The following is a 16,815-nucleotide window of genomic DNA, read 5'->3' on the forward strand; positions in this document are numbered from 1 at the left end:
AAGGAGTTAGAGGAGGTAGAAGAGTTAACCAAAGAGGTTGGAAAATAGAAGAATTAGCCAAAGAGTTGGAAAATAGGTAAGCATTTGGAGAGTCTAAGTGTTTTGCAATTTTTGTTTCTTGTTACCTGCTGGGATATGTAAATTTTCTTGAATGAAGGCTGGCAAAGACAAAAATTTAAGTACAGATGAAAATTATATAAAGGAAAATATTTAGTTACTAGAACTATTAATTGTTTTGGGGATGTTTTCCTATCTGATCATTTATGAATAGAATGTTTTTCAGGTAGTGAATATCTCAGTTATTTTTTTAACTTGTGACGATATTTTGCCATTGGCAGCGGTATTTATAGTATAGCAATTATTTTGTAATTCTGCTTCGTCCGGGAAGTGTCAAAGTTATTATTAATCCTAATAATAACTGGACACTTAAGAGAGAGGAGTGTAGCAGCATAATTTCTTTTAAGATGTAGGCCTTCAAACTCATGCCTTAATATGCATAGAGCTGTTTTAGTGCTAGCAACTTGATCCTCTACCACTCAAGTTCCAACATGTTTTTCTTGGAGAAGTAAAAGGGGAAGGAAAGTCATGTGGGAACTATTAGCAACTCATTTGTTTTCATTTAGTGGTTTTTTCCAAAAGCACTGATTCAAAAATATTTTCTGAGACCCTACTATGTGCTAGGAACTGCTCAGTTGAAGGTACCAGAGAGTTAAAAGTAGATAAAATTGTCCTGACACTACCTCAGAAGAGCTTACAGAAAATCAGGTAAATAAATAATATCCTTGAACAGATAAGCCTGAAATTCTGATCTTAGATGGTTAGACTCTTTAAGGTAGTTCAGTCTTAGTAGCTATTAATTTTTAACCTTATCTAAGAGGTGTGTGTGTGTGTGTGTGTGTGTGTGTGTGTGTTTCCTTTGTTCTGCTTTCTCCTTAACAATTTGGTTGCCCAGGATAGTAAAAAAAAAAAAAAAAAAAAAAAAAAAAAAATCACTTGTCTATTGCTTCTAGGAAATATGGCATGTAAAAGGATCAAATGGAAAAATACTGTGACTGTGAGGATGTTGGTTAGCCAGTAGTTTTTCAGATGGGCTAGAGATTGAAGTGCTAAGTGGACAGTGTCAACTAGTAGGACACTTTGGGATGATTGAATCATTTGGATGATCTCCAGAGATTGTACTTTTTGAGTCACTCACCTAAGGTTTTTTTTTTTTTTTTCTTAGACTTTTTTTCCAGCTCTGGTGTTTGAGGTACGCTTTTCCATTTTGTATAAACACTTACAATAAATGTTAATGAATAAATGTTATTAAGGAGACTACATGAAAAATTTTAATTTTTTCACTGGTTAAATACTAATTTAAAGCATTTATGCCTTTGTTTATAGTTTTGTTAAAAGTAAATTTCCCTGAATTTTATTTTTCCAATTATTTTGATAGAAATAATAGATGGTTGGTCATTGTGCCATGCTGTCTTCTAATACTGTTGTTAAAGAAATCAGTTATATGTGCCCACAGTTTAAAGTTGTAAAATACTTGTTATGAAACATAACCATCTCCTATGCCTGCTCTTCTTTTCTAGCCTCTCCTTTTCTTGTTTTCTAGAAGCAAGATGTTTAGTACATATGGTTGATAATTTTAGTGTTTACCAGTATATCCCTAAACATGTTTATTATTGCTACTTCTTCATTTTTCAGTTTCATACCCAGCAACTTTCCAATATGGAAGATGAAGCTTTAGCTGTCTTTCATCACCCTCTCTACACTTCATACCACATGCTTCTTCTTTCTCTTAGCTTTCCGATATGGTTTTAGTATAATTTTGGTGCCGTTAGTTATTCATTGTTTATTATTGCCATGTGAATAGTATTCATGGCTAAAAAATATAGTACTGTTATAATGTTTACTTTTCCTGTCCAACGTATTATTTTTTCTTTTTTTAATTTGGTTAATGTTTTAATCACTAATTCAACTCTTAATTCTCCCACAGTTGTTTAACATTACTCTCATGATATGGTAAAACACATGAGAGAGTCTATTAATTGGATTTGCTTGAGTCCTCCCAGGAGCTTTCTGATCTGCTTTAATTTAGGTGGGTTGCTCTCTGTTCTTGTGGTATAGATATAGCTTGGGAACTCACTTTACCACTATTCTGGGAGAATTTCCTTTGGTTTTCACTTTGGTTATATCACCTATTTTCTTTTCTAACCCCATTTCTTCCTTGTGTCTTATTCCCTTGGTTTACTCTATAGAATGGGAAATAAAAATTTTGACACTTTGAAGTATGAATATGACTTTAGTCTTCCCACACATTAGTTATTTGTTGGTTTGGCTGATTTTAGAATTCTATCTGCTAATCATTTTCCCTCATAATTTTAAAAGCATTGTTCCCTTGCCTTTCACCTTCCAGCGATGCTGTTGTGAAGACTCTAATGTGATTGTATTCTTTATTCTTCGTACGAAACCTATTTTATCTCTCTGGGAGCCTGTAGGATCTTTTCCTTGTCTCTACTGTGCCTTAGTGTGGGTTTGTTCTTCTATTTTCTTGGATACTTGAGGAACTATTAAATCTGGATATCGTATCCTTTAGTTTTAGAAAATTCTCTTTTTCTTTCTTTCTTTCTTTCTTTCTTTCTTTCTTTCTTTCTTTCTTTCTTTCTTTTTTTTGAGAGATAGCATGAACAGGGGAGAAGGGCAGAGGGAGAGAGAGAATCTTAAGCAGGCTCCATGCTCAGCACAGAGCCTTATGTGGGGCTCGATCCCATGACCCTGGGATTATGACCTGAGCTGAAATTAAGAGTTAGACACTAACGGACTGAGCCACCCAGGTGCCTCTAGAAAATTTTCTTGAATTATTTTGTTGATGATTTCTTTCCTTTTGTTTTCTCTACTTTGTCTTTCTAGAATTCCTGATAATTAGATATTGCATATTCTGGACTGGATCTTTTAATTTTCTTATGTTTTTACTCTGACTTTTCATTTCTTTTTCTTTTATACTCCTCTTTTAATAGGAATTTCCTCAGCTTTAGTTTCCACCCTGCAATTTTCATTTCTGTAATCATTTTTATTTTCAAGACCTTAGTCTGGGTGCACATCCCTCTCTCATTTCTTCCCCCTCTTCCCCCAAATGAAGGCTTCCTGTTCTTATTCCATGGATGCACTATCTTCTGTTGTTAATTCTCTGAAAGTACTAGTTATGGTTTTATTTTTTGAAAATTTTCTTGTGTAGTCTCTGTTTCTTTCTCTTTGGTTTGGTCTCTTATTTTTTATATTAGATACTTTCTTCGTATCTTTTATTGTCCTTGGCCATCTGCTCATATGTAAGAGTGAAACACTACTAATAAAGTAACAAACACTTATATAATACTTAGAATGTGTCAGAGACTGTTGTAAGGGCTTCATCTATTTTTTTATTTAATCCTTATAATGACTTTAAGAGCTAGTTACCATTATTATTAGTAGTAGTAGTAGTAGTACTAGTAGTATCTCTGACAGATGAGGAAACTGAGGTACACAGTGTTTAAATAACTTGCCCAGTGTAACACATTTAAGTAGCAGAACTAGAATTTGAATCAAGGCAACCTGACTTGATAATCTTTTCTTTTAGCCTTTATACTATTCATTATTTTACTGAAATCAGGAGCAAATTGGAAATTTTCTGCATATGGATAGGATTTGTCAAAGTAGTGATAGCTGAGTGAACTTTTTTTTTTTTTGGTGGTGCCTCTGATGACGTCCTTTTCATGAGTTGATTAGATTCACCAGAGAAGAATCTTCTACTCTGATGACTAGAGATTGAAACCTAGCTGCTGGCAGTTTGGTTGCCAAGTGATGAAAGAGGACTGGGAGAATGGGTCTCAGTATTGAATACAACTTTGACTTAGTCCAGCTGTCTCTGTGTCCTCTAATCCAGAGACCCTTGGCTTTGCCCTGTCCAGGGAATAAACCCAGTCTTCTGCTGTGATGAAGAACTATAAGTTTTCCTGTTGTGCAGATTGTAGAAGGGGATCTTGGGATATATCTGCCACTTTTATTTTGAGTTTTACCTTTACACAACTTTCATTGACATGCATTCCTAAGCCTTTTGTGGATTCTTTGATGTAAATGTGATTGATCCTTATTTTCCGCACTAGTAGTTTTAGATTCATCTTTCTTGTATTTGCTTTCAGAATTTTTTGCAGTATTCTCATTTCACATTCTCTTTGACCGTGTGTTTATGCAGAAGCAAACAATCAAAGCAAATCTTTGCTATCTTTTAGGAAAAGGCTAATAAAATGCACGTTCTTAATGTGCCATTTAAAATTCTTTGTTAGGTCTGTTGAAATAGATTTCTCAAATATCTCCCCCCCTGAAGCATTTATGATGCTCCTACTAGATATATCACATCTGTAAATCTTTCCTTCCACCTTAGACACTTTTTCTTCTTTCTTAAGGCTCTTTTATAGCTCATGTTATTAAAATTTGCATGTTTTTTTACACTCTTCCCCCCACCCCACTCTTCCTAGACTGTAACACCTTGAGGATCTTGACTGCTCAGTTCTACAGAGTCACGTAATAAAAATTTGTTACATTAAGTGTTGTATATATGTTTTCCTTGTAAAATATCAGCAATATATTAAATACTGAGAATAATAAAGGAGGGAATTTATATACTAGCACAACAGAAGAGATCAAATTCAGATATAAAGAAGTCTGAGAATTGTTAAACTAGATACTGTGATATCTTTCAATGTAGATACCTAATCATAATAAAGTATGCATCTTATCTCCTGCCGTGACACCAAAAGATGAACTAATGATCTGCCAATTTTTTGGTCAGGCTCATGACTCTATAACTTACGTGACAGGTATATTTGGTGTTGCTGTATTATAGTTGTAATTTAATGGGATATAATGTTAAATGCTAGAAATATTTTAAAAAAGGATAAATGCGTTTTAGATAAAATACTGTTTTAAATGTGATGGAGTAGCTAAATCTGTAAAGAAGACCACACTTGTAATATTTCTTTTTAAAAACTAATTTTTGTGTTTTGTATTTAGTAAAATTGATTTTTACAAATCAGTGCTGTTAATATTACTTCCTCCTGCTCTTTGTAAGGCTTAGAAAGAAACAGCAACTATTGTAGGATTTGAAAGTAAATTATTTGGAGAAATGTTAATGCTTTAAAATAATATTTCTCTAATTATTGTATTTTAAGAAACTCAAGGCACATTTATTCTTTTTTTTTTTTTTAAGTTTATCTATTTTGAGAGAGAGAAAGAGAGCCAGAGAGGGGCAGAGAGAGAGAGGAAGAGAGAGAGTCCCAAGTAGGTTCTGCACTGTCAGCGTGGTACCCAAAGCAGGGCTCCATGTCTATCTCACAAATCATGAGATTAGGACCTGAGCCAAAGTTAAGAATCGTGGATACTTAATGGACTGAGCCACCCAGATGCCCCAAAACGCATGTATCTTTTAAAATGTGTTAATATTTCATTTCTTTGAAAATAAAGTAGAAGACTACCATCTGCATTTTAATATGTAGAGGTTGTTGGGGTATGGAAAACATCAATGGTTGTTAATACATTCTTTTGTAGAGTTAAATCAGTACTTAAAAAACTGATGGTGTTTGGTTCATTACCACATGCAAACAAGCTGAAATGATTGTTAAATATGGCTATTTGTTTTTGTTTGCAAGTTTTCTGGTATCTTACAAATAATTTATTGGGATGTGATTTACAAAACACATAGAAACATTACTCTAGAAATTCTATTTTTTTGAAACCATATTATTTGGATATAGTGTGGTAGATGCTAAAAATATTTTTTAATTGTCTACTGAGATTCGTGGGATACATGTGGAAAACACAAAGTTAGTGTTTATAGTTAGACTTGGTTAATTCTCAGTATCCATATCACTCTTATTTCATAATTTCTTCATAAAAAATGTAATCACATACAGATTTCTATTTGCTTGAGACACAGAATTAATGTGAATTCCATTTTAAACTAACCACCATCAAAAGTTTCTGAAAGTCTGGTTTGTATTTTTTAAGTGTTGTATGTGGATGACTTGGTTAGCTCTGATTTTTTTGAGAAATACATCTTTAAAAAATTTTCATCAAACTACTAAATTGTAGGTAATGGTGACAACAGTGATATCTCATTTTGATTAATTTAATGTCTTTCCTTTTTATAATGTACTTCTGTCTACATATATTCCTTTTAGTGTCATTACCTACTGTGTTTCTATGCATATAAGTTTTCTTTGTCTATTAAAACAATCCTTGAGATTGTGTTTTACTGTGTATTTTTCTCTGACTAGTTTTTGAATTTATTTTTGAAGGCATTAATATTAATTTCATTGACAAGGCAAGACATGACTATAGATGACTACTGCTTCATCACTTAAAGCAAAGTGCCTTAGAAAATCCCTTTAGAATTATTGCTTAACATGGTTTAATTTGTTTTGCTGGTTTTTTTTAGAAGTTGGAGAAGGTTGTTTTCCTATAATCAGGTTCATCTTGTATTAGTGAGTCTAGGAAACTATAATTAATAATTTGGATAGTTCACTTTTGAAAGATAAGAAAGGAAACCAGTTATTGACTAGAGTAGTACTTGGGCCACTGAATTACAATTTATTATAAACTTATTTTTCATTTAAATGTATACCATCTATTGCTTGTTTTACTTTTCAGGGCTTCTTGTTTTTTTAGTGGTTTGTTAGATAAAAGCTTTTTCTTTTTATTCTTCTAAAAGCCCAGGTACTCATGTTTTTTTCCTTCCGTTTTTATGACACACATTTAGGACAATATAAAGCATGTATTCTCTTAACTGCTTGTCTGTCTTAACATAGTTTAAGTGTAAAGAAGAGAGGAATTCAGGATATTCACTTGTGTTTTTCTCTTCGCTAGTCTCTCGTGAATACATGACTTGATTTATCTTGATCAGCCTAGTAACTTGCTCCACATTTTTCCAAAAGTGCAAAGTAGTTTCAGCTAAAAATACACATATCAAAATGCTCCAGAAGTTGTGGCCACAGCTCAAAAATGCTGATCAATTTTGAAAATCTAAATCAACCTCGGCCATGAAACCGAGGGAAGAACCTTTGTGGTAGGGGACAGATTTCCAAAAATTCACCACAGTCCTGTTCTTAGCTGGAGTTTGTGCTGATGTTGCCAGACAACTGAGGAATAGATGCAAAAAGCAGGAAGCATTATTGAATTGAGCCCTAGCGCCAATTTGGGAAAAGCAAATTAAAATGTAAAAGAATATTTTTCCACTCCTGGCGTCTCAACACAAATGGCAAAATACATGGTTGCTGAAAAAGTCACAGCAATTGCTAATTTTGCCTGAATGGCTAATTTTGCCAAAAACCCCCCAGTCTTTTTGCATTAAAAAATGCATACCCATATAGTTTTTAAAAAGTAGTTTCTTAAAACCCAAATGAAATAGTTTTAGTTTGCAAGTCAAAATGTATATACATTTAAGTAAGAAAAATATTTTGACGTAAATAACTGTGTGTGTGGGCTTGTTTCAATGTCTTCTGATATTTTTCAGGTGTACTTGAAGAATGGATGATGATGATTTTGGTGGTTTTGAGGTATGTGCAATTACCTTATTTTGCTTATGTAATTGCTTTAACTTTGTGGGATTATAATGGAGTATACTATTTTGAAAATGTATTATCTGTCATTGGTACTCAGGATTATTTCTTGATCATCTTTAATGTAAAACTGGAATAAAAAAATGAAATCAAGGAGAATTAAAATATATCCCTTTTGAAAGATAAAAATGACTTATTATTATTGAACATCTGGCCATGCCCATCAGAATGGTTTGAATTGAAGCAATTAAGTGCTACTAGTGGAAGCATTAAAGAAGTTGTAAAAACTGTCAGCTGATGATTTTGCTGGGATACATGTCTATTAGGAAATACTTGTGAGATGAGGGATGAGTATTGCAGATCTGTCACATATTTTCATGTTTACACCTGTAATGAGTTGATTTAGTATATTAAATACGTAGCCTTTTGGTGGCTTATAGAGCTAATTAGTATGTTTGTGTTGTTAGATTATTCTCTCAGGTTTGAGTTGGATGCTTTGTAAGTGGAAATTGTTAGCTGAAGAAGCACTGTCTTTTCCGTAATCCTTTTCAGTGTGTGTTCATTTTATTGAAATATTTTGTAACCCAGTTATTTTTATGGAGCCAGTATAGTCTTGCAGGAAAATCTCTGGATTAGGAGTCAGGATGCCTGAGCTCAAGTCTTGGAACTACTAAGTGAGCTCTGTGATTTTTTTTTTCCTTTTTTTAGTAAGATTTTCACCTACTTTGGAATTTGGTAAAAAGGGGATTGTTTTTTAAAAATAGGGAGTTTAATTAAAGACATTAATAGAAACAAGATATTAAGTATATACTCAGTATTCTGAAAACCATGAAAGAATGGTGTGAGTTTTTTTAGATTAGGGTCCTTTTCTCGTCCGTTGATCTTTTTATCTGTCAAAATGGAGATATTTGGAATATGAGAATACCTGTTTTATTTCATCTAAAACTGGTGTTTGTTTAGCACATTTGTATGTTTTTTTTTCCATTTTCTTTAATATTTTGGGTGTTTTTGGGTGATTTAATCTTTTACTGAAATGTAACATTTAAAATTTTGTTAAAATTCCTTTCATTTTGAGGATAATATATGTTTCAGATATCATCTTAGTTTATTGTTTAGGAGTTGTCAGTTATTTGAAGGTTAAAACTTAGTTTGGTCTCCTTTGTTTAAACCATGCTTGATTTATATATCAGAGAAAAATAAAGTGGGTAGTTTACCTCAGAGTAAAATTATATTTCATTGTTAGAGTCAGTGGATCTATTCTTTTCAGTATTAAATATTTACAATGTTAACCAATTATTCTAATTTAATTGGTTATTAGGTTTCTTTCTTTTTGCATCCAATTGTAGAAATATGTAAGGTCTCTATCCTTGGTCATATAAACCATGTTCATTTTTCATAGTTTATAGATAATAATTACTATATTTTACGTCACTTAGCTTCCATGGCAGATTGTCTCAATTGACTGCTTTTTGGCTGACAACTCAATGCGGAATCCAAATTGAAATTCTGGCTCCTTTTCTCAGTAATAATTTTGCTGTGACCTGGACACTTAAGGGAGAGAAAACTCTTCACTCTTACCCACAAACTCAGCATTCAGTAATTGACTGTCCTTTACTTTTAAAACTGTTTAGTAGGAAGGCTTGTTAATTTAAAACACCAGCTTTAGGAATTCTGTATTAGAGTTGATTGCCAGTAAATCCACCTGGTAGATTATTCAAGAATATAGATGAATCCTATTTCTTTAGATTGATCTCGATTAGCTTTTGTGCTAATTAATGAAAAAGATTTGGTGTTGATACTTTTAAAGTAAAATATATTTTTTCTTACATACACGAGCAAATTTGCGGTGAGTTAGTTTAGAGTTCTTAGGTATAAAGCTCACAAGTGAAAATGTGATCAAGTATATACAAAATAAAAATTTCATTGGCACGAGATATATTTTAATAAGGAAGGAAGGTTTTTACTTAAAAATAATGCAGCCTGAGTACTGGGGGTGGTGAGTAGTGGTTGCGGTGGTAGCAATGAAGACTGAAAAGCAGTTGAGTAATTTGGAGGGTATATCACAGAGAATATGCTTGTAGAATTTGGAAGGCTTGATTGCAATTAGCATTTCTACTTTTTAGATATTTTAAAATAAATTTGCCTTTTTTTCCTAGGCTGCAGAGATTTTTGATGGTGGAAATGGTGAAACCCAAACTACGTCTCCTGCTATTCCTTGGGCTGCTTTTCCTACAGGTACTACTATGCAGTAAGAGAGGTTTTTCTTTTTTTTTCTTTTTTTTTTTTAATTTAACATTTTTGCCTTTTCTTTGAAAGCCTTTTTACTTTGCACTTAGCCTTCTTTGATCTGAAAAATGGAATGACCCAGATTTAATTTAGGTTTTTCTCTTAACAGATTATAAATTGCATAACAAATTCTGCAGTGTGGCTTGAGGCATGATTCCAAAAATGATATCATGAACATTAAATGAAATTAAAGTATAATTTACACTTCCTAACTCATCTTAGTTTTAGGAAAATGAGGTACCAAATAATATTTTTAGACTGCCTGGTTAATTAATTAAAAAGACTCCTCATTCTTATATTCTAAAAATATTCTAAAATAATTTTACATCTGTTTTTGTTTTTTTTTTTTAGGAAGGTCATTCATAAGTATTAAAAACAAAAATTTAGCCATCCAAGAAATCAAATGCAAAAATAAATTCTAGTATTTAGAGATATTTTATGGAAGACCTAATGTTCAGTATTAATATAATTCATGTATAAATAATATTTTGAATTTTCTAGACTTTTTGCTCTGCCAAATCATTGTAAAATTGGAGGTAGAAGATAAAAGGATCCTTCTTTAACAGCTCTGTTTAGTCTTAGATTATTAGAGTTATTCATCCTAAAATATTTTTCTAGTGCTTATTATGCATTAAGTACTAGGGAAATGTGTCCTTTACTTCAAGAGAAGATAGGCACATACATACTTGTAATATGAAGCAGATTTGTGATTTGGGAAGAATGATGATTTCGTCATCCATTCATTTAGCAAATGTTTATTTTAGGCCTCATATGAGTCAAGTACTGTCCTAGAAGGTCAGTATATATTATTGATCTGGGCTTTGAAGGATATTTATGATTTCAATAGGCAGAGAGGGGAGAATGGGGAAAGATTTTGAAGAGAGAAGAATAAATGAAACAAAGGTGTAAACATGGGAAAGGATGACATAGTTAGGATGCTCATTCTTGTTTGAGGGCTTTATGTTTGTTGTTTCCTTTGCCTGGAATTTCTCACGTTGTTCCCCATTGCCACACTCTCCTGCTCCCTTACTATACTGACTCCTCTGTTTTTTATGTGTTGTCTTCTGCTTTAATAATCTCTTTTTTCTGGGAGGCCTTCCCAGAGAACCTTCCCACACCTATATACACCTATTTTTTACTTGCATTTTAGGTTGTAAGTTTTGTGACGTTAGGTGCTATGTCTGTTTGTCCTGTTGTTGTGTCTTAAATGTCGAACACAGTGCCAAGCTTATAGCTGGCCCTAAATAAATATTCATAGAAAGAATAATTAAAGAAAAACATGAATGAATAGCTGAATGAATGATGACTAGGGTGACAGTGGAAATCAATAGGAAGAATTGGAATAATGATATTTATATAACAGTTTAGGATTTTCAGTGTGTTGTCACTTTTTTGCTTATTGTAAGGTAGATAGGCCAGCTTCAGTATACCTCTTGTACAAAATGATGGTTTATAAAATTTTGGAGTTTGATACAGATATATATGTTTAGGAATGAAATCTAGTCTTTCAGATTATATTTCCATTCTTTTTCAATAACTCTTTTGTGGAAAAAAAAAACCATCATCAGGGCTGTCTGGGTGACTGGATGTGAGGGAGAAGGAGGAGTCAAAATTGATATTTGAGATTTTAAGTCTTGGTTCTGAAGGAATGGTATTTCCTTGAACAGAAATAGAGACTTTTATTAAAAAGTTAATTTGGGACGGTTTGAAGCCTAATGAATTTGTCCTAGACGTGTATTTAAGGTACCTAGAGTTCAGGAGAGAGGTTAGGGCTGGAGTTCTTGGTTTGGGAGTTTCTTCATGGATATGATAGTTGCAGTTGTAGGTGATAACTGGAGGAAACAGTATGTAAAGAGAATAGGGTTAAGTAGAGAAATTTAGATGTCCTTAGTTGGGGAACAGGAGGAAGAAAAAGACAGAAGGTCGAGAGAGAAGGAGAGTATGGGCTAGGCATCAGGAGTAGAACATTTCAAAGAAGGGATGCTCACTGGTATCAAAGGCTGTATGTAGCGAGGTCACTGAGATTGGAGACTGAGAAAAACCTCACAGTCAGAGGCGGCTTTTAAAGAAATGGTTTCAGTAGATTACAAGTTGAAGACAAATTGTACTTCTTTACTATGTGTGAAAGCAAGAACAGAATCCATTTTGCTATAATTATTGTGGCAGTATAATAAAGAATTGTATATTGTGGGCAGATTATCTAATTCCTGTTCTCCAAGAGTGAATGTTATATGTCCCATCTATGTATCTATATATCTGTAGGTCAAGTCCTCAAAGCCTAATTAGAATTAAAGAACAATTCCTTTAGTGTGCACATGCGTACACACACACACACACACACAGTTTCTCCCTTACTCCCTTAAAAAGTCAGATCTGAAGTCTTTTGGAATTTCCTTGGTGACTTGCAGAAGTGGAGGTAAAGAAACCTGGCCACAAGCTGAAGTTAAGACATGGCAGATGTTTGCTCAGCCAAAATAATCTTTCTCTTTTGTTGAAGATGGTTTCTCTTCCTCTGCTTGCTGGTATTGTATTGTTTGCCTCTGATTCAGGTAACCAAAGTTGTTTAGACAAGAGTGATCTGAACAACCTAATTAGTATAACAATTTAATCATTTCCACACCAAAGTCCAGAGAAATAGGAAGCTTTAAGAGATCTAAAGTAGATTCTTTTCAGTTTTAGAAAAGACTAATATTCTCCTTTTGTCTGGTTTTCTACCTACATCCTCGCAGTCTGTAATCTATATGAAAGATCTTTTTAAAAGAGATGAATATTAACCAAGTTTTACCACATCCTAAAATCCAAGAAGATTACTCAGAAACATTTGGTTTAAGTTTTTAAAGTACTTGGGGGAGAATAGAAATTTTCCTTTTTGAGATTAGGATAAAAGATTTTAAGCAAAGAATGTAGTAGGCTTAGTGTGACTAATGGTTATCTTGCTTCAGGGCTGGCAGTTAGTTGGAGGATGATTTCATAATAGCAACTGGGATAATTAATTTATCATGTAAACAGTGTCTGTTTATAGCTTACAATACTGTTAATGAATCGAGGTACCTCAAAACATGCATCTCACTGTACTATTAGGATCATTTACCCAGTGGGACTTTTTAAAATGCTAGTTTCTGTGCAGAGCTGATGATGATAATAAAAAGTTGCCATTGAGAATAAAGGAAATTCACATGTTAATTTTGTATACAAACTGTTTCCTGTAAGCCTGTATCTCATGGCATTTAACCATATATGGCATTTAACCTGTAAAACGTGTCTCCACACTTCCATCATCATGGGAGTTGCAGAATGTAAGTAAGAGACAAGTGAATATGAGGTTATCAATCTCCTTTTCTTTCTGCCTTTACTGTCAGTACAAGGGTGATAATTATTACTTTATTTTAGTGAAAGATACTCAATGAAAACAGTTGCCTTTATCAAGCATTTTCCTCTCTATTTCATGGCCTTTCCTTCTAGCTTTATCTTCCATGGTTATTCTTTTTGAAGCCTGTAGCCAAACTTTGATCTGCATTTTGTTTCTGGATGATGTCTATTATCACTTTGCCATTGCTCTCATTTTCCTACCTTCCCTCATCTCCTATCTGCTTACTTGAGTCTCACTTTTCTTTCAAAATAAGGCATAGAGCTTTTACTGAATCTATATTTCATAACTCTTCTTTCTTCTGAGCTATTATATCAGTTTTTTTCTGCACCACTTGCTTGGGACTTAGGTCATGCCAGTGGTATTTTTTTTTAATTGTGGTAAAATGACACAAAATTTACCATGTAACTGTTTTTAAGTGTATAGTTTAGTATCATTAAGTATGTTCACATTGGTGTGCAGCCAATCTCTAGAACATTTTCATCTTGTAAAACTGAAACTTACCTAAAGCCCTTAAACAAAACCACCCATTTGCCCCTCCCCCAAACCCCTGGCAGCTACCATTCTACTTTCTGTCAACTCTAGGTAACTCATGTAAATAGAATCATAGTGTATTTGTCTTTTTGTGACTGGCTTATTTTACTTAGCATAATGTTCACAGGGTTCATCCATGTTGTAGCGTGTGTTAGAATTTCCTTCCTTTTTAAGCCTAATATTCCACTATGTGTACAGACCACATTTTGTTTATCTATTAATACATTGATGGACACTTGGGTTGCTTTCTTTGACTGTAAATAATGCTGCTATGAATATGGGTGTACTAATTTATATGAAACAATGTATTATCATTATGACTGCTACCTTTACATGTCTACTTTAGACTAAACTTTGGTAGGTAGAGACTATTTAAACCTTTATGAATTCTAAATACTTAGTATAGTATTTTACCTTGATAGTAAACAATGCTCAGTAATTATTTCTTGATGATTAGTAGTAGAACACATTTGCTTTCAAAAGTAACTCTTTTCAAAAAAGTTTTTATTTTAATTCCAGTTAATTAACATATGGTATTGTATTAGTTTCAGGTATACAATATAGTGATACAACAAGTAACTCTTTTTAAGTGTTTTTACTTCTTTGGAGGTAATTAAGTAGTCTTTCAACCACAGGGTAGAGGAAGCAAACCTAAACTTGCCTTAAAAAATACAGTAATCTTGGAAATCTTAGATAATTACTCAAATATGGCAAAGAAGGTATACTCTACGGTTCAGTGAACTTTCATGGTCATTCCTAATACAGACAAGTGACCTGGAAATAATGATTAACAAGAGTAGTCACAGATTTGCAGAAAAAGAGAATCGCTATTTTGCTGTTTTTTTGTTTTTGTTTTTTTCCCCTGATTTCTTGTCTGGTCTTACTGTGTGTTAGCAGGTAACAGTCGAGAACAATAGAAGTTAGACTAAATTTTAGTTAACAAATATGAGGGTCTAGACGTAATAATAGTATCCAGTTTTCTTTTTTTCTTACTTATGTTTCTAAACATTTTTCCAAAGGAAAATCATTCCAGATTCTGCATAGTATATAAGATCAGAAAGTTTTTGAGTTATAAACTCATAGAACTGTATTTTGTAGAATAAGAGTTTTTCTAAGGCAAGGAAATCTTGTTTTTTGAAATCATCTTCAAGCATCTTTTACAAATTTGTATAAGACTGGTAGTGCTCTACTTTTTTTTAGAAATTTGTTTTCTTAATGTTTATTTATTTTTGAGAGGGAGAGAGAGAGGGGGAGAGAGAGACAGCCCAGTGAGGGAGGGGCAGAGAGAGAGGGAGACGCAGAATCTGAAGCAGGCTCCAGGCTCTACACTGTCAGCACAGAGCCCTGCGCAGGGCTCAAACTCATGAACTATGAGATCATGACCTGAGCTGAAGTCAGACATTTAACCGACTGAGCCACCCAGGTGCTCCAGTAGTGCTCTATAGAATATGGACATACATATATACATGGATATTCTAATTTCTTCTCTTTTCCTCATTTTTACCTTTCAATGCAATTTGTCCTCTCTACCCATACCTTTCTGAAGGAAGGACTTTCTTTTTACTTGACCTTACAAGTTCTAAGAACATTAGACTGTTAGTCTTAGTTTGGGTTCAGTATGTTTTCTGATTGCTTTCCAATTGCAGCAGATCCAAAGTTTCAGAATCCATGGGATTTATTTAAATTAATTATTTAGTTTTTTTGTTTGTTCATTCGTTCACTAATTCACTCATTTATCAAATGTTTGAAAGTCGGCTGTGTATCAGACACTGAATGCTGTGTGCTGTAGACCTTATTCCATTTTCAGTGATCCCATATGGAAATTGTCAGCTCAAATGACTGATGTTTCATGAAATGCATTGTTAATATTGATAAGTGCTTTTATCAATAACTTTAGCTTCAAATATTTGATACAGGTTTCATGAAAAGAATATTCGGTCAGAAAGTATTGTCATGTTGCCATTGTGTACAATGTGGGTGGTGCTGTTTTAGAGGCAAATGACTGTTCACTTTTTACTTTTAACTTTAGAAATATAAATTGTCTAGAAGGCGAGGCGGGAGGCAAAACCTTGAATACTGTCCTTTCCAATATGTTTCTAAGTTCCTTGTAGCACTACACAGAACCACATTAGAATGCATTGACCATCAAAGGGAAAAACAAGCGGTCTAGATAGATACTTTAATCCAAATTAGCTCCTTCAAAACAGCTTATATAGAGGGCAAACTAAACTGTCTGTCACAAGCCGACCCTTTAGAAGGAGTAATGGGAATTGGACCAGCAGATGTTGAACCAAATAACTTAGATGTGGTTCACTTTGCATCTGGAGCTATTTGCATACAAAGCCAACAGGAAAGTTCAAACATTTTTCTCAAGACATTGGCAGAGAGAAACCTGGAAGACAGATGCCTTTTTGATTTCATGGTTCAGTTTTTCCATTCTCCATTCTCCTGGCCAGGAAAACCTAGGACAACAAATCGGTCATTTTATTAATATCCCATTACTCTTCTTGCTAACCCTGTTTTTCCAGTAGAATCTGTGTTACACATCTATAAGAGCTCAGAACCTGAGTCCACACATTTTTGTTTGAGAAAACATTGTTGTGATTTTTTTTCTTCAGAATAATCTGTGGTTTGTACATAGTCATAGTAAACATTAACTGAATTCATTGGTCTGATCTATATTTTAGGTTAAATTTGAAAGTGACTTATATTCAAATACCTGTATTATAATACGCAGTATGGGTGATGTTTAAAATTTTCCCATCCGTTCAACTTTGTATCCAATTAGACATTTTTTGCCAGGATGTAAGCTGGATTTCCATGGTAGTATAATAATTTTGTAGTATCTTTATACAGATTACTTGAATGGATGATTACCAGATACCTTCCTTTTGCTACTTTCTTTAAGTTTTTCTTACTTCCCAGATTATTAACTCATTTTTTTCTTATTCTGGAGCCAGTTTTTATAAATGATAACTAAGATGATAGTTTCTATGAAGCTATGAGTTATTGGTATACATGTAATATTAGTTTTCATGCAGGCTTTCAGTA

At 33.3% G+C, this 16,815-nt stretch overlaps 1 protein-coding gene across 8 annotated transcripts in view; it reads left to right on the forward strand.

Moving 5' to 3' along the window:
* Positions 1 to 16,815, forward strand: part of CCDC91 (coiled-coil domain containing 91) — a 347,760-nt gene that overhangs the window by 72,993 nt on the left and 257,952 nt on the right. For 2 of the 8 annotated variants that reach the window (XM_042946158.1, XM_042946165.1), the window contains exons 2-5: positions 1,223 to 1,249; positions 1,985 to 2,086; positions 7,532 to 7,574; positions 9,734 to 9,812. In XM_042946158.1, coding sequence (XP_042802092.1) covers positions 7,545 to 7,574; positions 9,734 to 9,812 — 109 coding nt within the window. In that variant the 5' untranslated portion in view covers positions 1,223 to 1,249; positions 1,985 to 2,086; positions 7,532 to 7,544. Of the gene's footprint in view, positions 1 to 1,222; positions 1,250 to 1,984; positions 2,087 to 4,499; positions 4,546 to 7,531; positions 7,575 to 9,733; positions 9,826 to 16,815 lie in introns of those variants that run through there. The other 6 variants (XM_042946159.1, XM_042946163.1, XM_042946162.1 and 3 more) reach the window with 6 other exon arrangements.

This window comes from Panthera leo, chromosome B4 (assembly GCF_018350215.1).
Source record: "Panthera leo isolate Ple1 chromosome B4, P.leo_Ple1_pat1.1, whole genome shotgun sequence".
NCBI classification, from domain to species: domain Eukaryota; kingdom Metazoa; phylum Chordata; class Mammalia; order Carnivora; family Felidae; genus Panthera; species Panthera leo.